This window comes from Synchiropus splendidus, chromosome 5 (genome assembly GCF_027744825.2).
Source record: "Synchiropus splendidus isolate RoL2022-P1 chromosome 5, RoL_Sspl_1.0, whole genome shotgun sequence".
In the NCBI taxonomy this organism is placed as follows: Eukaryota; Metazoa; Chordata; class Actinopteri; order Syngnathiformes; family Callionymidae; genus Synchiropus; species Synchiropus splendidus.
The window spans coordinates 5,707,710-5,731,708 of NC_071338.1; the positions used below are offsets into that span (position 1 = coordinate 5,707,710).

The following is a 23,999-nucleotide window of genomic DNA, read 5'->3' on the forward strand; positions in this document are numbered from 1 at the left end:
TTCAGTCTCTGTAGAAGCAGCTTTGCAATGGCTTAAATGCCACAAGCCTTTTATTGCCACCGGTATCGGCGAGACAATTATGACCTCCAGTCTAATGGGGGTGTAAAAAGTGCTCAAAGAGGGCAGAAGCTGTCATCAAATTGGAGGTCATGTGCTGTAGCAGTGTGCTGGTGTTGATGACTCTAATCAGACAGACAAATTTCAGCTACATAATGAGATCTTGTAAGGCTTGGAAGAGAAGGAAAATAAGGAAAACAAACTTTGCTGGCACGAGAGCTCCCTCATGCCGTCCTCTGTTTGCAACCGTCACACTCTCACTCCTGAGGCCTTGTGTATTAGCAGTGGACTTTGGCAACCAGTTTGACCTCTTATTGGTGTAATGGTGTTTCAATGGAGCATAGTGTTTCCTCTCCTGTGTCACAAAAAAAGGGGTCAGGGGTTGTGGTTTGGGCGCTATTTGACAATCGTGATGGTAAGGACCAGGGCTGCAACATCTAGTCGTCATTGTCAACTACAATTGAGTCCAACAGTCGGTCGTGACATGGTATTTCAGGGGAAAAAAAATGCTTTTATATGTGTCTTCGCCTTAGATTTAGATTAATGTTCATTGGAAACTTCTGCCATGTGAAGTCCAATGACTCGTATGGGACCATTTCATATTGGACACATTCCTTTCAATATCAATTGATAAGTTATGTTTCAAAACAACATTTAACACTATAACATTGTTTACTACAATTGGCATACATTTTTAAAAATTGTTCTATTTACAACGCTACAATGTTAGCATGTTTGTCAACACGTATGCTTACTTTTCAGCTAAACCGTAGGTACCAGTTGAGTGTCAGAAATAATCATGAGTTGCAGCACCAGTGAAGATTGTTGCTACCTCACAACATGTTGGTATGAGGCCACGGCAAGCAGTAAATCTTGAGTAGCCCAGAACAGGCCGTGGAACGCCGGAAGTGTAATTCAATTGAAATCCCAATGAGTGAACATGCAATGCAGAAGGCTGGCTTCAGCATCTCTCTGGGAGGCAAATGTCCACCTGATAGCAGTCGATATCTGATGCCTCGAGAGCAAAGTGTTTTACTGTTCACCACAGTTCATGAATGCAGCATCTGAGAAAAATGTCGTCCTGGCCTAAAACCGTGTAATATTAAACCCAGGACAGGTCTTTCTTGGAGGATAAAAACAACAGCAGTTTGTGATTAATGTCACTAAGCAGTTGTTAAATCTAGCATTTGTGGCACATTTATGCTGCCCTTGAGTTCCTCGCTGACGCCATTGCCTCCTTTTCCTCATGGCTTAGCAGCCTTTAAGAGCCTCCCCTTCCTTCAGTTTTCTGTGCAGTTGGCTTCCCCCCAGCTTTTTTCAGAAGTGAATGAATTCCTAGATATCCGATAAGCTTCACCAGAACATAATTCTTAATGGAAGAGAGAAGAAGAGGCAGATGTTATCAGCACAGTTGAATTGCCTCGCAGTCAGATCAAACATCCTAAAAGTGCAGAGACTTCGCAATCACGTTGTGAGGTTGTTGCACATTTATCATCTCTGCCAGCTTAATTGAAGTAAATGAAACCAACGGGTCTTTGCAGTGTGAACAGAACTTGAAGAAATATGTGTGTGAAAAGCATTTAATGAGGGTTTTTTTTTTCATCCTTTTAATGTTTTCGTTTCTCTCTTTAAAGTCATTTAGTGACACCATTAATCACTTCTCGGTGTGTGTTTGCTTATTGAGCCAGTTAGAGTGATGCGTTTCCTCCACCCGCATCATGTGTGAAGGTCTTGTTGGTCCTGGTGTTGGTGTGTAAAACAGCGGGACCCTCAGGATCTGTGGAGTAAAACATATCTGGCAACACCAGCGTAGCGTGCCAGAGGTGTCTTGATGGAGATGGAGTCATACTGGGCTAATGAAGCTCCAAACCTCAGCTATCGATCCTCCTCACAACAGTGCTTTACAGAGATAAGTGAGGAGGATAGCAGAGTGGCATCACACACTCTCTGGTCTGTGTGACATCTAATTTGATGAAATGAACCCTTTGTAGCAGAGGTTGATGAGTGGGTGTCTATGGTGATGACAGGGATAGTATGGCCTGGGTGGTGTTGAAAGCTTGGCCGCACAGATGGTTGCTGCATAGGGTTTTCCTGACCACAGAAGAACCAACGGCTCAATATTTTGGGAGTGCTGCCTTTGTACTAGTGCTCATGTCTACGTGCAGCGGACGGAAGAGAGATGGCCTGGAAGTCCCATTGACGTAATCCACGACATAAACTGAAACAGAACACTCAACCTTCAGAAACTTCAGACTGCTCTCACACATACTGTCTTTGCATAGCCAGCCACTATTTATTGTGCATGGGCGTCAAAACTGGGCATACACTTTTTCAATCGCAGTATTCAGCTGCTGCTCAATATAGAAGAAAAAGAAGAAGCTGAAAGACCACCGGAAACTGGAATGGAACACAGCCAATTTAGAAGCGATTCAACAGGAACATGGAAGCCGAGGGGGTTTTGACGTTTATTGAATTGAGGACAATAAAAAAAACGAGTTTAGAATCATGAAAAGTGAATCTCAGTTCATTCTGTAGCCGTCCTCACCTGGTCCGTCTGTGCGACTTTAGTTCCATGTTCTTATCATTGACTTATTATGATGTTTCCTTTGGGATTTTTTTTTTCTTTTCCACCATATGAAGTTTCATCTTTTCAAAAAATTCAGATTATTCTGAAGGCACAGCGCTGCAGTCAGATCTCCTAGCATCACTGCTGTTTTTCAGAAAGTGGCTTAAGAAACCTTGAGTGAAATTCCACTGCAGAAACTAATGCCAATAGTGTGGTTAAAAAATATATATGTATTAATCCAGTGTGTGAAAAAAGAGTAGCGTCTTACAGTCCGTAAAATACGGTACTAGTTTATTTAAATCTATGGGATGATTAGCGGTGTATATTTTTCTCTGATGTCACACCTATGAAAATCTGCTCTCATTAAAATGTGTTTTTCTTGTGATTCTCAGTGTAGTGTTTAGTAGTTTATTTTGTTTTTCAGTGTTCCAAGTCTTTTACTAGTAGTAATGTATGCACTTCATTCTGCTCTTCCCACTGGGTCTCACGTGTTCATGACAGGATTATAGGTGCGAGCCAAAAGAGGCTGAGTCTTCATTTCTAAAATAAACCTCAGTCCACGGACATTATGGAGATTATTCCACATCCAGAGCGACTGCTTGCACATGAGGTTTACAAACCTGTGTCAAATGATTTGACATGTAAGGAAAGTTGTCATCCGCCAGCTTTGAAACATTGATGTGGGCTTTTGATTGACAAAATGCAGCGTGTGAGTGGATCAAGTTCTACTGCTGCATTATTCAGGTTCCGTGGTTTTATCATACACACTGGTGTTTTTGATCAGGAGGCGTCTGCATCACCACCCTGGCTGTGTTGACATGATTATCTGGGACTGTCTGTTCTTTAAACTTGAACAGAGAACAGTGATTTAGACAACTTTAGTCGTGCAATGCTTTCAGTTATCGTATTTTACGAGCCTTCAAATTTGAGCCATATGTCTGCATGACCTGCTTGTTCACTTTCAAACTGGGGCTGAAGAATTTATTCCCCTTATTTAATCTTTTATCTGTCTGGTCTTGTTCTTCTGGCAACATTTGGATTTGATCGATACAGTTCCCAATGCCAAGTGTGCTCTATAAGGTTCTCGTCCATAAGGACCTTGTACATCCAAACCCAGCTCAGTTATTTCTTCCAGAACCTTTCTGTTAGTAGGAGTTTAACATCCAACTGGGCTGATTCCCATTTTTCTCTTGTGTTAAAACCGTTAAAAAGCTAGTTTTTATATACTGTATGTAGTAAAACACAGACATCACTTTTGATAAAGCAACTGTCTAAATAGCATTTATTCCTGTCCTGTTTCAGCTGCTTATCCCGTCTATAAAGACCAGTCAGGCCTCCTCCCGCTTGATGACTGTGTATCTTGTTTTTTTGGTAATTGTTCAAAATTCTTAACTCTTAAAGATATGTCTGAAACATAGTTTCATGCCCCTACTGTATGCACACGGGTACATTAGAATTATTTCCGAGACCATGTGATGTGAAAACTGCAGTGGTGCATCCGTTACCGTTTTCACCGAACGTGAAATGATTTTGTTGTCCAGTGTTTGACAGTTGAGCCATGTGACAAATGTTCAAAAGCCAAGCATTATAAAAAGCCTGTTCATCTCTGATGTTCCCGCACAGTTGACTGTGATAGCTGCTGACTGGTTTTGATCCAGCTCTTAAGTGGGTTTATCACAACAATGTCAGCTAAAATTAAAAATGAATGATGCTGATAAAAGCGCGTTATCAGTAGCATGGCAATGTGCTTGATATGATAATAAGTTAAAGCATGGAAAACAACAATATTTTCAGTGGAATTACACCATCTGTGAACATGATGTGAACGTATATAAATAAGCCTCACAATGATCACAGGATGAGAGTGTGATGGAGCAATTAGTGTCTTCAGTCAGGTGCTGGTGTAGTTTAGACTCTCTCCATCTTTTCTGAGTAATATGAAGTGTCATGTTTTCACCAGCATCAACGTAAAATAAAACAAACAAAAAACGCGTTTCCTTTTCCATGACCACCTCTGCTGCCTGCACATATGCCCAGAATAGATCATCTTTACCCTTCAGATGTGCACTTTTATTTTAAGCCCAATGACACAATGCCATCTATCACGGCCCACTTCAGATGTGAACAGCCCCCAGGGAGGGAAAGAGATTCACAGCCGAGGAATGTGTGAAGGTGTGTTGTTGCTCCACTCCTAGAACCTCGCTGCACTTATTTTGGCTTCACTCACACCAGGATTTTGTGACCAAATCCCATACAAGTGCATATCAATGCGTAATGCAAAACAGGTTTGTTGTTGTTGAAAACTCCAGCAAGAAATTTGCAAACAAGTTGCTGTGGATAAGCATTTTCTGACATCAGATTGAATGCAAGAAAGCTGTTCAAGTCCTTAACGTGAATAAGAGTACCATTTTATAGACAGCACCTATGTGATGGGCCTGCTTTGGCAAACATTCCTGTCTCCCAGGATGACCACACACAACCCTCTGGTCTTGCTAATGTTGAGCAAGTGGTTCTCACCCCTCCACTTGTGAACCGTGCCACCGCTTCTCAGTGGCGCGCGGTTGGTATCAACACTATTGAACACCACAATGGTGAAGTTGAACGTGTACAACAGCGTGTTCGCTTCAAGCCTCAGTGTCTGAATGTGCTTGGTCCGATAACTGTTTGTAGATTTAAGTCCACCCAACATTACTATATACTGTGGCAGGTACCTCTTGAGAGTTTACCTGAAGCACATTCAAGTGCTTGAGTGTAATTGTATCTGATCATCATCCTAAATTGCCTTATAATGCATGATTAAATCATTATTTTCACCCCTGTCCCAGCAAACTGTAAAGCTCTGCATCACTTTACACCGTTCCACGAGGACCAGCGTTAATATATTCGGCAGTTGAAGTTGCTGTAGTTGGCCCTGTATAGGCCTTAATGCCATGCCATGCTCTGCCTTCATTTGACCACTTTTTGACACAGTGGATACACCCAGCAAGAGCCACAGTTTGGGCAAACATTTTGATACACCAAATATGATGTTTATCTGTTCCATCAGACCCTAAAAAAGCAAATGTATTTTTTTTATTCAGGATTTATGTTTTCTTAGTTCAGATTGCCTGTTGTGACTGTTCCTGTTGACTTTGTCTTCGTGCTGCATATTGTAAACAGACACTTTTCTTTTCCTGTTCTTCTGAAATACTAGGCATTTGACAGGGCCAGACGTCACTCTGCGTTATTGTTTGTCTGCCAAATGTGTGTGTGAAAGCTTTATTGAATGTTTTGGCTGGCTGGAAATTGGAAGAAGTGTAGCAAGTGCTTTGATCATCTTGACCTGGAAAGGTGATAGTCACTTCACTTCACAGAGCTCTCTGACACCGGGGAAACTGGATCTGCTGCTCTTGATACATGATCTGCTCAGCTTCACCGAAGACTCCTCCTGTTACGGAGTTGTCAGAGTCTGCCGATGGGAACTGGAATTTCACTTGGCTCAGGCTGGAGCTTTCTTTACTCCCTCTGAAGCCAATGCAGTTACAGTCTTTGCAGGATGACTGGGGGAAATATATCCTGAAAGAGGTTTTATTAACAGGAAGCTGGTAGCTTTACAGTAAGTTGAAAAGCAGACAAAGTGATCTTTATGACAGACCGATTTTTGCGTGGGACATTTTTTGATGATTTCTGCTCGATGTAAAGCATTTTCAAGATGTTTTGCCAATGCAAGGTACACATTATGAGTGACTTTTGTTACTTATTATCCCCCATGTCAGAGTAGATTGAGCTGTTCTTTCAAATAAATGAAGTCTCTGCAGAAATAAAAAAATGAATAAAACCTTGAACCTGGACTGTTCTGCAGAGGTCACAGAATTTCTTTGAAATGTTCTGATGGCACGTCGTAAGTGGTGCGTTGGAAAAAGTAGAAATCTGCATTAAGTTGTTGATTTTCATGTTTGTTTTGGCGTTTTTTTGTTTATAAATTACTATATAAAGTCTAAGGCGGTTGCTGTATTTATTATTAGTGCTATATAGATCACCAATGCTGATAGCAGTTGATGGTCATTTACTTCTGAGATCATGTTGCTTCATTTTAAAAACTGATTTTCAGCAGAAAAAATAAAAACAACCACACATCTCTATGACTAGTGTCACCATCACGGCCTCGTGACGCAGGAAACACTGGTTTTCTTATTGAAGCGTGAGGATACAGGAGTTGGACAAAATAATGAAAACACCTTAAGCTTTTTTAAGGTGTTTCCATTATTTTGTCCAACCCCTGTACATCTGTGTGGTGGTTTCCACATTTGCTTTCTGGAAAATAGCCTGTCAAAGAGAAAAACTTGGAATGTCAACTTACAGTGTTACACAGTCATCTCATTCCTTACCAGATTTGACATGCAAATCCGACACATTACCTCAAACCACTAGTCTAGTCTAATGATCAAAGCAGGTACAGCTCACCCCCTACTGAGGGATCCTCCAAATAAACCCACAATGAGCCTTCAGTTTCTCATCACAGTGAATATTTACATCAAATAACATTGAGCACACTTTGCTAAGATAAAAGGCTCACTGTGCTGTGAAGCTAGCAGTCGTCATGTGATTAGAGAATCCACGACAGGACTTTTATGGCTCATGAGCCCCTAGGATACTTGATTTAGTTGGCCTCCTTTGATCAGCCTTAACAATATTCTTATCATGAAAATTGATTTCCTCCCAGCCAAATCAAAAGACTTCACGTGTCACAAGGCCAGCGTCCAATCCATGTACACTTTGGCATCAGGTAGAAGAGGAGTCACAAATTCAGCGATGAACATGAGACCATCTTCCTTTTGTGCTGTCTGGGGGATTGAAAACAGTTGGTGTAGGAGCGGCTATAGGACATGGCGTCAGGACCGAAACAGCAGATCCAAAACAGTGGATGGATGTCAGTGTGTGCTAAATGACACTCGGAGTTTGTTAACGCTTCGGCAGTCACTCCGAAGTACAAGTCAGCCCATCAGTGACCGCTTGTCATAGAGCTTTACTGAGAACAAGACTCCAGCCACAATGGAAGCTTTTCAGCTAGATTAAATGTATCAGTGAGCTGAAACTTTCCTTTCCTCCCCCTTTGCTCCTATTGTGACAGCGCTGGTTTTACAGAACAGCTTGTTGCTGAAAAACAAGGTTAAGAAGATCAGTATCAAAGGAGGAGAGTTTTTGTGTGGCCTGCCGGAGACTCTCGCTTCGGGTTTCCTCCTGAATCACAAAGGTGTTTTCTTACCTGATTTGTATTCATTCACACAATGAGTGGACCTGCCTCTCCTGTTTCCAAGTAAGGAGAGTCCAGACCAGACTTTTGTTCTTGTGATCATCGGATATGTGCCAGTTGCTTCCCCCCAGTACGAACCTTGGAGCTCGGCCACCAGGTTTGTCCTGGATGGTTTTTTTCCCGGCAGTTTTTCCACTTTGACTGTGCGACCAAGTGTAAACTAGCAAGAGTCGCCTGCTTGCATGGCAAGATTGATTTTTGTGTGTACCTCCATTCATATTCTTGTGTGGACAATCTTGACAACTGATCTTATGAATACATTTTGGCATTATGATTGGCTTTCAGTTTGATTCAGAGTCCTGACTGAGGTTAGCCATTTGTTTTGGATGGTTAAGTTAAGGGTGAGAGGCTCGGGAAGGCATTATGTCAATGAGGGGTCCTCATAAGGATAGAGATGCAAGCTACAGAGTAGGCATGATCGTCATATGGAACTCAGATTTGCCCTTTGCACAAATTGACATTTAATGTGTCTTGATGGCCAGTGGACATGGCTTTGAGTTGGAATAGTGAGTTGGCCGGCGCGTCACATCAGTTCCTGAATACATTTTGCATTTGATCTCATACATGTAAGATATTCTAGACGTATTGCCATTGCTCACTCTAATCCTGACCCTAGTCCTGACCTTGGAGTCTGCTGATGTGGTGTGCTGTGGTTATACACCAGCTTTCGAAGCACCAAGCTTCCTTCCATTTTCCATGCAGTCATGCATCTCCATCATGTGTCTGTCTCCCAATGTACATCATTCTGTCAGAAAACTGACTGCTCTCATTTAGATCAGATAAATGTGAACAAGTGAAGGAACATGCTGATCTCCTCGATTGAAGAACATGATACTGAACCAATGCCTGATTCTCTCATTATAGGAAGGCCTGTCTAGCGATGAGCAGGCAGGGTCCGCGCTGGGTAACTGCGGAGCTCACACTGTTGCCGTACATAAGTCAGAATTCAGATGCTCTTTGCAGGTGCTGTGCAGTCACATGGGTGTGATCCATTCGGAGCACATTTAAGATTTCAATGTAGATGTCATGTAGAACAAGAGTTTACCATTCTAATAGTATACAGTGTGAATACTTACAAATGCTGGACAGGCCCTCTTCTATTGAATCATGTCAATGTGCAACATCTTTAGTAATTTTTCATAGTACATGAATTCCATTGTAACCTTGACTGATTTGTTTATGTGACCACTGCAAGTCAGCTCTCACCACTGCGTCAAATGTGTGTCTCAAATGGTCAAGTATAGTGAGATGAAATCTGCAGCCAATTAGTGTTCTTGTTTTGTTCCCAGGGTTTCTTCCTGACTGTGTCTCCAGAGTCCATCCTCAAGGTGGCGAAGCACGCCTCTGAAAACAACAAAATCTTCTGCATGAACCTGTCAGCGCCGTTCATCAGCCAGTTCTTTAAACAGCCACTGATGGACGTCATGCCTTACGTGGACATCTTGTTTGGCAATGAAACGGTAGGTTACACCGCTTCCTTTCAACTCAAGTTTGTAGTTTCAGCATGCTTTAAAAAAAAACGTGGCGGTCAGCCATGGTCACTGTGACATTTGCCTCTGGGACAATACAACCAGAGAATTGAACTGATGGTTTTCATTGTATCTCCTTTTATCACGTGTCCAGACTCGAGTTCATAAGCATCTGGATTGCCATGCACTGTGTCCTCTCAGCACTTATAAAACCCGCAACCGCACACTTCCACTCTCCCTCATTAGCTCTTCATCCATTTGACTCATCACTGAGCTATTAAGAGATGAATAGGAATTAGCAGAGTAATCACTCATTTCAATCTCGTCCCGTGCCAACCGATCGATTGACTCGCTCCAGCTCTGTTTAAGTGTGTGTGGAGGTCAGGCTGTGGTCATGAGGCCTGAGGAGAGAAAGTCAGCTCGGCTCTGGAGCAGCGTCTGTGAAACTGAGCAAGTGAATGATGGCGGGGCTGGAGTGGCCTCTCTACTGCTAACGCTAATGCTAGAGTCCGATCCAGGATGGAGTCCTAACGAAAAAGTCTTCACCAGCGGAAGATTGATCACACGTGCTGACTTTAGCCCTTTTCTCAACAGAGGCCCACTTTGTACACCTCCCTCACTGCCTAATTGCTTTGAGGAACGATTCTGTCTAAAAACCACGGTGAGCGTTCTGCAACGTGATGCTTTTGTAGGTGGGAGGTACAGCAAGAAGTATGCTCTCGCCTACAATCGTTGCAGTTTAATGACTCTGGGTAATTGCTGCCCGGCTCTGTTGAAGGAGATTATCTCACTTTTCTTTGTGTTCAGACATGTACTGACTTAAACAAGAAAGAGAGTGAGAACTGGAGCTGGGATTTGCTACCAGACAGGCTCAAGCAGTGAGGTCTTCCAGGGTGTGTGCAGGACTAATGCCTGTCCAGAGTGTTTTGACTCCTCTTGGCCTCTGGTTGGCGGCTGGACCGAGGGAGAAAGGGAGCGCTGACTGCTCATGCACTTGTCCTCCAGCCTCCCGTTGTGTCCAAGCCAGACAGGGTGGGTGATCATGCAGTGGTGCATGGTGAGTGACAGGCAACATGACCGCCTTGCCTTCACCCTCTCCCCTCAGAACCCCTGTCCATTCTCTTACGCCGACGTCCACCCCCCAAAGTGATGGATCAGCGTGGGCCTGCAAAGCTTTCATAACAAATCAGTGACAGTACGTATCACGCTGACTGACTCCTATAGCCTCGCAGGATGTAGCATGAAGACAGGCCTCTCGCTGTCTCACACTACAGAGCAGCTGAGTTGGGTGTGTGCTCAAGTCAGCTGCACCACTGTAATCCACTTCTGAGAATTGTGTCTTGGTTTTAACCCAAACTGCATTTGAAGAGCTTGTGGCACATAATACTGCAGATGTGGGATTAGCCATGCAATTTATTTCATCGCCTCTGTACTATAATAAGCCTCCTTGTTTGTCACCAGTCATCCATGACAGCGGCTTCACGTCATATTCTCTCACAACATTCTCCGTACTGTCAGTGTCTTTCATTATTCAAACATTATTATTACATTGTATTCCATGTGTGTGAATTGACAGTGGATGATGTCCCGAGGGACACGTCTGGGGATAAGGCACCCCAGTCTATTGCATCAACACTGCCACCATGCTGGAAGTGCAGGCACATGCTATCGATGTGGCTGAGCATTGTCATGTAATCCATTAAATTCCATTGCGCTGTTATGTATTCTGACCGTAGCACTGGAGATCTCATCCCCCTACCCTAGGGTTCCTGGGAATGTCCCTGAAGAGCCATGGCCAGTCTTACAACCCTGGTGTTCAGTGCCCATCAGGTTGCACTGTGTTGAGCTGTGTGCCCAGGCCCTGCTTGTGGATGTTGGACCGAGCAGCAATATGCATGTTGGTGTCCTGCGGGAGGTCATTTTGCAGTCCCCTGGCTGTGTTCCGTCTGTTCATCCTTACACAATGGAGCTGATGGTGGTCCTGCTAGTGGGGCCTTGCTCTCCTAAAGCCTTCTCTGCATCTCCTGGTGTACTGGCCCGCCTCCAAGTTTCTCCTCCATCCTCTTGAAATCGTGCTGGGAGACGCAACAAAACTTTCGGCACGCAGTGAAGTGACATCCTGGAGAAGCTGCACCCCCTGAGCAAATTCAGCTGACTGCAGAGACCACCTCACGCTACCACCAGTGGCGAGGGCAGTAGTCATCTGTAAAAATGACGAGAAACAAGGAATTCATAAAAGATGAGGACAGGGAAAGTGGCCCCACCTGCTTAACCATCATTTTATAGGGCTTGTCTTGCAGACCACCTGTTGTCCCTTTCAGTTGTACAGCATGTGAAGCTGTTGCCTTTATTTTCTTTATCCCAAAATAGCACACTCAGAAGCCGGAAGTGGGACCTTGACAGCCATGTCATGTCAATGTCAACTCAAAGTTGTAAGCAGTATTCAGGCTGACTGGAAATGTTTGACTCTGCCCTGTTCAACGTTGGCTTTAACTGGAGACTACAGCCAGCCAGATGTAACTGAGCGTTCAGAAGGTTAAGTGTGGCTGGTGTCTTCCAATGCCGTTGGAAATATATGCAAGCCCTGTGCTTAGTGAAAAATGTAGTGGGATTCCAATGTGGAATCTGTGGTTGTCCTTATTTTGTGTCAGAAAATATACCTGTGCCGCAGCACCAGTGTAACAAACCAATATTAAATCAGCCACTGGAATACTGTGCTGAGAAGGTGATCAGCCTGCCACCTCTTCATGACCTGTATGTCTGACCTGTACCTCCCGTCACAGGAACAGCTTCTTCCCCTCAGCTGTTAGATTGATGAATTTGTGAACAGTCCTTTTATTTTATTTTTGACTGCACGTTATTCCAAAGCACTTTCCTAGTTGGTGGGATCCTCACTGACCATGGCGATAAATCTGATTCTGATTCTGATTTTGGGGCCGCTCAAGAGAGAAGCATAGGTGCAAGGGCATGAAACATCTAGATTGTTCCAGTTTCAAAAGACCAACTGTGATATGGTACATGTTGTCATGCCTGTAAGAGCCCTGGTTTTAAATCACCATGATAATGTATTACAACTTGTGTGAGCCAGTTTGACACGCCAAGTCATTCATATACAGCAGCCCATAAGCTTCTGCCGTCAGCCTTGGTTCGAGAGGTGTGTGTGCGTGCCAGGCATGTGTTTTTGGAAGTCTTGCGTCTGTCCTACTTGACTGTGTTGGTTCCTGTTTGAATCTTGACATCAGCCGGCAGTGCTGACCTATCAGCAGCCATGTTCTTATATAACATATCATGCTGTAATAACTGCCTTTTTGGGACGCGGCCGTGGCGCTAGGCTCTCGTCTCGGGTGGTGGAAAGGCTAAGGCTGATGCGTTATGTGCTTCCAGGGCATTTTGAGTGGTGATGAATAATGTTGCTAAGACTTTCACGCTTCTCAAATGAGAAGTTAAAGCCGTGCTGTGACAACAGGGAAACAAGTCCTGCTTAATTGTGTCCTCCGCTACCCGGCATATGACAACCTGACAAAAGACCCAGGGCATCGCTTCTCCCTCCATTTAATAGCTGCAGTTCATTAGACCAGAATGAGGCAAATGCTGCCATTGTTACCACATGCCAGTGGATTTTGCCGATAAAATTAGCCACAATTTGCTTCCCTGATTGCAGCTCAGAAGATAAACCACACAAATGGAAAAGCATTGAATCATTCCTGTCAAGGATGTATTGTGGAATTTAAAAGCTATCGCTGACAAAGGGAGTGATTTATCAAGACAGAATTAATCACTCTGACTGATGTTTGCTTAAGCCTGGATTCATTGCTTTCTTCATTTAGACCATTTTATGTGCTTGATATCTTTCTTTGCTCAGTGGAGGGTTTAAAACGCCCTCTTAATAAAATATTTCACAGATGAGGAGCTTAGTTTGTTGTAGCAGAGCCAGCACACAACAACCTGCTTCTCCCGCAGCCGTTAAACATCACACCAGTCTTTGTAAAAGGGGGTGTTGTACGGGATGTATTTGGGTTCCATCCAATGCTTAACACCCAAGACATAGTGCAAGATTTAAGGGCTCCTCAAACTTGATTGACAGCCACGCTGTGAAAGCAGGTTTTTAGATTTGTGGTGCAGGTGTGTATGCTGTTAGAATGAGACAACTGCAGTCTCACTGTGAGCAAACGGTAGGTCATCAGCACAGGTGTGTGCGCATGCATGTCCTTAATATTTCTGCCAATTCATCAGCGACCTTTTCATTTGCACCAGCGACTTTTTCAGTTTTAATTTGCTTTACAAATCACTGTGACCCAGGACAATGTCTTTCATTTATGAAGTCTGATGTCAACTTCTGCATTGTTGCGAAGCATTTTAAAAGGTATTCCAAACACCTTGGTAACTTTGTAAATAATAATCCTGGATCAAATATGGAGGATGGTACAGGTTCAGCCATGCAAGTCGGAGGAGTACACACTTTTGAGAACTTTCATTTTTCCCATTGGTTCACCGACAGTTATTATCACAAATTAAGAAAAAAAAAAGTTCGCTAGACCATTTAGAAAAGCCCACTGTGTAAGTATTTTCATTGTTTTGAACCAAATTCTATGCTGCTCACAAGCGTGTCCTTGATGATTAATATTTAACACCCCCATTAATTCTTTGTATTCTGATTGGCTTGAAATCTTACATTTGCATATGCATGAGCTGGATAGATGCTTCATAGTCAGCGGGCATCTTGTAATACGTTGTACAGTAAGGGACATGAAACTGCTCTGCCTTTCGCGAATTCCCCTATAATAAACTGAGGTGCTGCTAATGGTTATCGTCGCTGGAACTGGAGTCATGTTCTTTGTCAACAACCCTCCCCAAAAACGGACAGTGGAAAGAGCAATAGATTGGTATTAAATCAGTAATATGGGCTGATAATACCTCTCTGATCTCATCTCATTCCAATTCAGGAATGTCACTGCACTGTTTTTTTAAAACTATTTATCAGTGTGTATATGTACAAAATAAGAAAAACGGCCACCACAGACCTCCATCACATGAAAGTCAATGGCACTACTGCAGGAATTGTTCTTTCATTGTTTTTTAAATCCTGTTGATTTTGAAAGGATGGTTGTGTCTTGACTATGACTAGCTGTCTATGCATGGTCACGCTCAATATTCATGTTCCTTTTATCATGTCATTGCTTATACAGTCTTTTTAAGTTGATGTGAAAATCAACACCAGTCCACCAGCTATGCGTCCTCTCAGACTTATATGGAAGTTGGCATCTGAAACTCAATCAGTGAGCTATGGAGCAGAAATGGAAGCGACGCCAAGTGATTTGCTAATAGCCTTGCTGAGTTGTCATTATTGAAATATTCAAGCTGTTTTCAAGAGGAGCTGCCAACTCTCCCAGGCATGAGACCTGAATGATATGGATTCTTTCCCGCCGTCTACTTGGTTTCAATGCAACCGGCCTAATATTTTGGTTGGTAGATTTTCACTTCCGTATGATCCAGCCGGAGAATACAAGCAGCACTGCAGAAGGTTATTGTCATGAGCTTCTCTGGCATATTGGCTGTCATGGCTTTTTTCTCCATCTACTGTCAGAGTGTGTCTGTGCATGTGTCTGTGTGTGTGTGGACTTAATGATTTTTCCAGGACAGGCTGAAGTGGGTGTATAAGTATATTGTACGTGTCTGTCTGCGAGCATGGAAAAAGACTCAGGCGGTGGAGATACATGGGCAAAATGGCGTCATTTCTTAACATCACTCCAGAATCGTCATCTGGCTTTGTTTGTTTAATAGACTGCTTGGAAGCCTTATCTCCTCTGCGAGGCCCGTGGCTGTTTATCGCCTCTGTGACGTGTGCAGGACTACGGAAGTGCGTGCTCTCTGCTGTCAGGATGTGTGGGTGATGGCAAGTTCACTAAAGACCCCTCAGGATATGCTGGGTGTTCTCACACACACAGACACACATAAAAGAACCGGAGAGAGAATCTCCCCCTGACAGCTCACCCACAGCGGACTGAAGATGTGCTCCTCAACAGTAGCTTCAGGAAAATATTCCGTCTCGCTGCTTCAAACAAAGAGATGTGAGAGGCAGATTAGTGTATTACAGAAGCAGCTTTCCTCCCTCTCCCATACCCACCCTGTCAGAACTGTCTTCACACAACATAGAAGAACATGAGACATTAACCTCCATGTGTTTATTCACAAGAGCCCACAGGCCAACTGGGAGGTGGAGCGCAGAACAATCACGATGTGTCACTTGAGGAGGAGACAAAGTATTACACGCTGCTCTTTCACCACTAAATTTTAATTGAATGTGCTGCTTCTGAGATGAGTCACATGCTTTCTGCTCAGAAGACCTGTACTCTGACCTTCAGTCACAGAGCGTGATGACTCACAACTTGCATTAGCACAGATGCTTGATAAGTGAGAAAGCTGCCTGATGTGATTTCTTATGAGGCTTCTACTTAAAAGTCAGTCGGCTATGAATACAGATGATTCTGGATTTTACCACAGCCTCTGACTGCTTTTTCTTCGCTTCTTCGCAATCTGGGTTGACTGGAACTCAGTGCAGCATTTGATGCTGTTGTTTGGCTGCAACGATCGGACAAAAATCTACCACAAATATAGTGATCATCTGTTTAAAGCAGGGGCTGTAGCGGCCAACTAACTCGAACTGTACCATTTTGGTGTGGTCGGCACAACGACCGATCCAGTGCACATGAAACAAAATTGCATATCGACAACTGCAGTTGGATGTAGCTGTTGACATGTGAAGCCTTGCAATCGGCTGCACCACGTGGCTGGTTCACGAACTGGACCGAGCGTACGCCCCATGTTAACCGGTCTCACTGTCGGGCTCAGTTAGTTACTTTAGAATCATCCTGCTGGAAGAATGTCAAGAGGGTGAAAAGTGACATCACTACTGCATAACAGGATCACTGAGACACACACAAGTGTGTGTTTATGTTCTCTGCATTACGATAATCTGTCTCCAAAGTCAGCGAAGGTTACAGCATTGTTCTTTTGTGTTTTCTTTCCTTTTTTCACAAATTTTATTTTTTTAAAACTAGCCTTAGTTTTTAATTGAATGTTTTTGTGAGGAATCAATGGATCAGTCCGGCGCATACTGTAATTCATAATTCTTGGTAATATTCTGAATCACTGAAGGTAATTGGTGCATCACACTGTTAAGAGTCTTGGGATCCGTCACTGCCTTAGAAAAAGCTCACTCTCACACAAAGGTTGTTGGCCTGCGGTGTACGCTGATGACTCAGCAGAAAGTGGTTCTCACTTTTGAACGTCAGCAAACCCATTAGTCCAATAGTCCATCACGTCAGCGTGATAGGCAGCAGTTGGAACTATGACAATACGAGCTGCTCCTCGGCTTCCAAAATTACTTCAAACTATATGCTCATAGTAACATCCCAGATCAAACTTATTCTTCACTGTGCTCCGATACTGAAATAAGCTTCTGAGAAGCAGGAGATGTTTTCCACACATGCGGCTTGATGAACAGTTATGCTGACGATTTTGCTCACTCATACTTGCCGCTGTATTGCACTCATCTAATTTTATTCATATCCTTTTTTTTTTTTTACTTGGCACTGCCTAAATATACTTATTAAATCTTGTCCTGATGTTCATTTGACCTATTGGCTGCACCACAAGTGATTTAAAGGCTACTTTACAGCACACTTTAGTGAGTCTGGACAGGAGTTGAGCGTCTCATGACATTTGGGAGTCATTGAATTTAAAAACGATCCGTTGTTGAAAAAGCTCGAAATTGGAGCCATGTCTCAGGATCTACTACAGAAGTTGAAAGAATGAAGTGAATCTAGATTCTTTTGTGTAATTACCATCTAAATCTAAATGCAAGCAACTGGAGGATTTAGTGCAGTTTGACTTGTCTCGACATTTTAGCTGGACGTGTCCCGCCCATTTTTTTAGACGGCTTGCCAGGGGTAAACGGTAAAAGCTTTCAAGTGCTCCCGTGTGCTAAGTCAAGTGCTTCTTTGATGTGCAGTTATTCCTGACATGGATAGAAGTCATTCTGCTAATGAGGAGCCTGTGCCAGGGTTCTTATTAAGAAACCACTGGGCATACAGAGAAACATTACCTAAATAAATGGCAATTTGGGGAAATTTGGGGATATCAGGGTCAAATGAAAACTCAGTCTAATGATTTCTTCAAAGCCTGTGGTAAAAGCACTCTGGTCTGTTGAGCAAGTCATATGTGATTTATTTGATCCCGTGGTTGGCTTATTTATCATTGTCATGCACCGGTGTGGCAGTCATACATCAGCACGTCCCAAACACTGTCACCACGGGCCGTCACTAACTTCCCAAACCCTCAAAAACAGCAACAGTCCCTATTACATGGAAACCACTGTTTTCATAGTTCCTATCCAAAGACGTGGAACTTGCTGAACATATGTGGGACGGGTTGAAAAGAGCAGAAAGATTCCTCTGTTTTTCCTGGCTGCCTTCATTGTGAGTCATGATGCTGTGGAACTCTGATCAGCTCCAGCAGCAGAGTCCAGCTAACCACTGTAATTGCGCATCACTCCAGCCGCCCTCCACAACCTCAAACTGAGATTGAACCATGAAATATTCGGAAAAGCCGGGACAAAAGGGTGGTCTTTTGGCAGTGCAGCTAGAAATATGAGACCATTGTGCACCTTGAACCTAGAGATGGCGGCATGTTGGTCGGCCTTTCAAGGCGAAGAGGAGATAGGGAGCAGATCAATCGTTCCCATGTCCTGATGGTGTTGATGCTAGTGTATTTCTGTCACAGCAGGGGTGAGCAGAGGATATAGATGCTGCAGAAGTTTGGACACCTTTCCAGACACTCATCTCCTGAGTCCAAAATTCACAGCGTGGTGTTCTGACCAGCGATATCTGTCCAGTGTATATGTTATAGTTTGTGTCAGGCATTGAGGAGAAGTGAGCTGTCAAACTCCTTTTCATTCTCAACACTGCCACTAACTGGCTTTTGCAATATTAGTGGACACCATTGAATTTGCTAAGTGTAAACTCGAATGAAATCACACAGTTTTCCACTTTTATGAGAGATCAGACATGACAGTTGCAGTGCACGATGCTTGCTATTTAATATTTACATTATCACATTCATGAGAGAATGAAAACGGCGTGTCCCCCGGTGGGTCACGCTGTCTGCAGCTTATATTATTATTTATCAATTACCCTTGTTCAGAAACTGCCAAGAGTGTGTCCACTTGTGCTGATTGCATTTGACACCAAGGACATTACCTAGGGGACCGGACTGCAGCTACTGCTGCGCTAACTGTCCTTCAGTACGATCTTCTATAGCTGACAGCCGTCAGACGGTCCCCTTTATAAATGACACGTAATGCAGAAATTGTGGGAAAGTCAACCACCAACGTGAGCCGTTGCTGAGATTTACAGTTGCGTTCCCAGTCCCCTGTCCTCCTCACAGTCACAAATACTGCGTTATTAGATGACAAACAATAATAAATCACTCCTCCCTTCCACCCTATTCATTTGCCTCATGTCACCGATAATAGATCCCATTCATCTGCCTGATTCTTCCACTTCAATCCAATGAAATGATTGTTTTCCTCATTTTTTGTCTTCCTAATCATATCATGCCAAGTGTTTCCTGCTCCAACAACCATTTGTTTGTTTGGCTCATCATGCCCCATCTATCAGCAGTAAGTGATGTGCATACATGAGTAATGCGACGACGAAGGCTTTTCATCTGGCGAGCAGTCGTCCTACACCACATCAACGATTGGCGTTTTGACTTCGGCTTTATTTTCGCGTACGGCCAATTCATTCAGACAACCTCACGTGTCCCTTCTGCGACCACATGGTCCAAATTATTTTCAGAGCTGTTCATTCTCTGTGTTGTTGACTGTCTGAAGAATGCGAATTCCTGCAGAGATCTTTGTTTTCCATTAAGAAGTAAATAGAACCAGCCAAACACTTGTATTGATCACAGGAGGTCATGGACAGTGATCCCAAAAGCTCCATTCAGAAACACACTTCTCTGTCAGTATTAGCGGCTGCAACGAGACCCTGCATAGAATTTGTGAGAATATGATTCACAGGTAACTGACTGACTATCATTGACTTGTCGTCTGTTAAAACACTGGTTGCGTTACATTAGATATTTTTGTTTGTTTGTAAGGATGGAAATCTATAATGTTGTCACAGGTGGGAACAGGTGTACGACAAACAACCCCCAACCCAAATCCTCAATGACAGGAAGTGGTAGGTACTTAATCATCTCACACATAATAATTAATCTAATTAAGAGTGATTCCATGTCACTGTCGAAGCCCAGAATAGGACCAGAGACCTTTAGATCTTCACTCAAACACCCTCCAAACTGAGCTATTTTGGCACTCATGCACGCCAACACACTCAAGGGATCAAGTACATGTACATGCAGTTTATCAAGTAAAAGTTCCTGGATCCAGAGGGTGATCCAGATTACTCCCCAAAATAATCATCGTGAATCACTTGTTTCTTTTGACATATTTCCTGAAAGTTTCATCCAAATCCGTCCACAACTTTCCGGCTTATTTTGAACACACACATACAGGCCCAATGCTGTTGAAAAAGCATAACCTCCTTGGCAATGATCTAGTTCGGAGTGAATTCTGACTGTCTTATGTTGTGAAAGAAAGGCTATTGACCGGGTCATGGACGGACCAATCTGTGATGCAAATCTGTATTTCCAAGCATTGGAGGAGACGGCGTATGTTTTTGGGCACCGATTTTATGTGGCATCATTTATGTCGTTCTGTTGGTTTGAGTTGCCACTATCATTCCGTAATGTGTACAGTCTGTCCAGGTGTACTCGCCACGCTCTCTCATGTTAGGCCTGTGTGTGATGGACTCTCAGAATAATCAGTCAACTCTAACATATTTTTGACTAAGCAACTTTTCCATATCTGTCATATCCTTTCACTTAGTATCCTTTCTTGGGCGTGTTGTGCTTTGCTACTTTAGTAGACAGTTATTTGGACCACTCTTGCAGTACATTACAAACAGTGCAACTTGGCCCCCAGCTGGGATTTGTAGTGTCTGTATCTGCTGTTTCCTAGGTCTTTGCTGCACAAACTGCACTGCCCTTCATGGATCCAACCCTGTTTGTGTGTTGCCGTGTGTTGTATACTGACCTCGTGTAAGAACCCAGAGGTGAGATGGTGACAGAGGCCCTCAGTGCTGATAAGGCCATCAAGCTGATAACTACCTCCCCCAGCACAAAGCCGCCACTGCTACTGCCACCGCCTCCATTAGCCCCAGCAGACCCCTTCAGTGCTGGGCTTTTCCTGCTGCTTTTGGTGACATCCTCTGTTATGCAAACAGTGCTCTGCCACTCTGAGACAGCTATCTGCCCAGATATTTATGTACTGCACATGTTACCCATTGTTTAGCCTTTGGACCCTTGATGTAGGTGGTTCTGCAGTCCCCTCGGACTCACTGGCAGGCTGGTAACATTGCTGGAGGTTGTAATGGACTGACAAGGACACTGTTACATGCAGTCACATGAAAGTGAGGTCAACCTCCTGCTTGCTGCGCCTGGCTCACTAATTCAAGGAGGGTATTTCTGCATATTTTTAACTTACAGGTGGAGTCTTGTATACACATTAAGCGTCATCATGTACCAGGAAATGTGGCTGTGATTTTAGCTTTTAGGCAGCACACTGCTCTGCTCGTGATTGAAATGAACAGTGTGAAGAAGAACTGTTCTGCCCTTCTTGATTTTCCCTCTTGCTTTCCTTCAGGTGATCTTTTTCCATGATGTACTTTCCTTTGTCTGTGTGGCCTGTGACCTTTATTATAGTTGGAATGGGAACATGCGTGTACTTGACTCATTTTGAGTATTTTCCAACCAATGTAAACCACTGTACTTGTTGTTACAAGTTTCTTTTTTGTGCATGAGGTTTCACCTTCAACTTGACGTAGACACAAAGTAAAAAATAATGACTCATATAAAGTTGTAAGAATCCGAGTGCGGAGACCATCATATAATAGCAAGCTGTTATTTGGGTTGGCTTTTGATTTCACGGAAGTAATAGCAATAAACTTCAAAAAGAAGTTTTTTTCTATTGAAAGGGCATATTTTTCTGTGATAAATGTAAAGTTCAGAGAATTTCCTCTGGTTCAAAGTAACAAGCACTTAGCATTGTTTCAAACTCTGGAGAATGTGTCCTCACAGCACATCACATTTTGTGATAGAAATGTATAAAAAATAATGTATTTTTAAACTACATTAACAGAGGAGGTTATGAAAGCCTCAAACCTTTTTTAGCTTAATGATATGAGATGAGAGAACGTCACAAGTCAGCACAACTTGTTCATTCTGTCTGACTGATCTTGATCCACCTCTAGCTAACACTTTTTTTCAGCAGGGCAACGGAGGTGCTCGTCCCCATCAGCCTGTGCTATAAAATCTTTCTCAGTTGTAGAGCATGTAAATCTGTCCAATCAAATGCAACTGCACTGGTCACATCTGGCCTAGAAGATTCCTCTTAATGTTGGGAATGGATTAGTAGAAGAACAAGTAACACAGCAAACACATGTTAAAAGTATCCATTTTATTAAAGCCAGTTAATGCAGTACATTGTTGCGCTCCACATTCATTTGTAGAATTCCAGTGGTGCTTTAGGTCTCACATAACAACATATTAAGTGCATGCCGCCAAAACTCATTTGTGTACAATGCAAAATCCTGATATGAATGTTCTCCAGGCCCTTTAAGAAAATAATTATTCAGAAATTAAATATGCCATTTAATGACCCAATAAAACAAGACTCATCAGTTGTTAGGTCCCAGAGGCGGGCCTATCTCTTTCATGCCTGTGAGTGTATGTGCGTGTGTGTGCGCGCGCATGTGTCGGTGCATGCTTGTGTTTACCCTGATGTTTGTAGTTGGTCATACTTGAGCAGGATTGCTGCATTCTCCTGGGAACTTAGCTGGCGCTCGGTGCAGGTGATTTATTCTGGGCAATCTGTCCTGCAGGCGGCTTCCCTCCATCACGCCCTCGTGAGGGAGGTGCTATCTGCCTGCATCATCATATTAATGATCAAGGGCGGCTCTTATCAGCCCACATATCTTTGAGCCGGCACTTTCCTGGACTCCTGCTGAGGGTTTATGTCCCGACATACAGAGGGAGTCGCGTTCGCTACCCCAAGGCCATGTCAAGGCCGCTGACAATCCCCCCCGGATTGGTGTCTCTAGATTAGTTATTCACTCTCCACCCCCTTCCCAGCCGGTAATGTTTTGTGTTGTAATGTGGCTGGAAATGCTTGAGTTGAAAGCCAGATGTTGTGTTTCGACGACATTTATGAAAGATCGCTGCCTCGCATCACTGACGTCTTTGGATGCAAAAACAACACCGCATGTGTCGCTGGGCCATTGTCTTGTTAGTGGTGATGATGGGGAAAAAACTGTTTCATTCTGCTGCACTATGCAAACTTGTATTTATGGTCCCAATTAAGCCACAGATATATTCTATATTTGGAGGAAACCCAAATATGCCCGTCACTGTCATCAACAGGATTGGGACTGTTGTAAAATGGCCTGGCTACAAAGTGTGTTGTGTGGATCCCGAGACTGGTTTGCAATAAAGTAAACTGACCAAAGTAATTTTGGGGAACTCAACACTCTCAAACATGTCCAGCACTGTCCATCATCTTCAACAGAGCTTAGGCAAGCACATTATAGCATTTTTGGAGTGTAACACTTCCAACAACTCATGGAAGTTTACCTTCGATACAATCCTGCTATTGATAGTCAGAAGGTTAAGATGAGTAAAAGTGTCAGAGACCATGTGGTTTATGTTCATCATGTTATATTATTTTAGAAAAAAATCTAAAATGTTTCTACTTTGTATACATTTACACTTACAGTGTCTTTTCATGAACTTTCTGTGAAAGTGAGACCAACTTTTCTTTCTCTGGTCATCCCTGTTTCGGAGCCTTGGCAGTCACCAGTTGCTTTTTTTTTTTTTTTAACTTGGCATCGGCAGTGAATTTCCACATGGCAGTCCTGAGGGAGTCGATAAATGCAACACAGTTTGCATCAAATTTGAGCACAGACATTACTTTCTAGAGATTTCAAATAAAGTCTGTGGCAACACCATGTCAGAGCCCTCAAGTCGAGTATGACTGCATAATTTGTGCAGGCAAAACAAACTTTATTTTTTTTAAATATATTGGCCAATTTAAATAAGTTGACTTGACTTTTTGCCGCTGGGCGTATTGTTTCCCAGCCCGACCACTTCACAGCAACGCAGCATCTCCCTCACCACATGGCAAGTGAGTGAAACCACTTATTTGCTGAAAGTTCAAGTCTTATTGAAATGCCCCGAAAGAAGGAAGCAAACAAGGTTGCTGCTGTAAATAACTTGTCAAGGCTGCAGCCTCCTCAGTATCACGTCCCCTAACACAATGTCAAATACAATTCAATTTCAGCGTCGGCATCTGCTTGGGCTAACACGGTCAAGAAAATGCCTATTTTCTGAATCGCCCTGGGGAGTTCCGCTTTTCAGCTTATCAACTTTTATTAACCTCAGCTCTGAGCTTTGCTCTTTGATTTAGATTCTTTGAGAAACACTGAAATTGGATTTTTGT

General features: G+C 43.3%; 1 protein-coding gene across 4 annotated transcripts in view; it reads left to right on the forward strand.

Moving 5' to 3' along the window:
• Positions 1 to 23,999, forward strand: part of adkb (adenosine kinase b) — a 142,647-nt gene that overhangs the window by 93,435 nt on the left and 25,213 nt on the right. For all 4 annotated transcript variants that reach the window (XM_053864531.1, XM_053864534.1, XM_053864532.1 and 1 more), the window contains one exon: positions 9,206 to 9,376. In XM_053864531.1, coding sequence (XP_053720506.1) covers positions 9,206 to 9,376 — 171 coding nt within the window. The remainder of the gene's footprint in view (positions 1 to 9,205; positions 9,377 to 23,999) is intronic.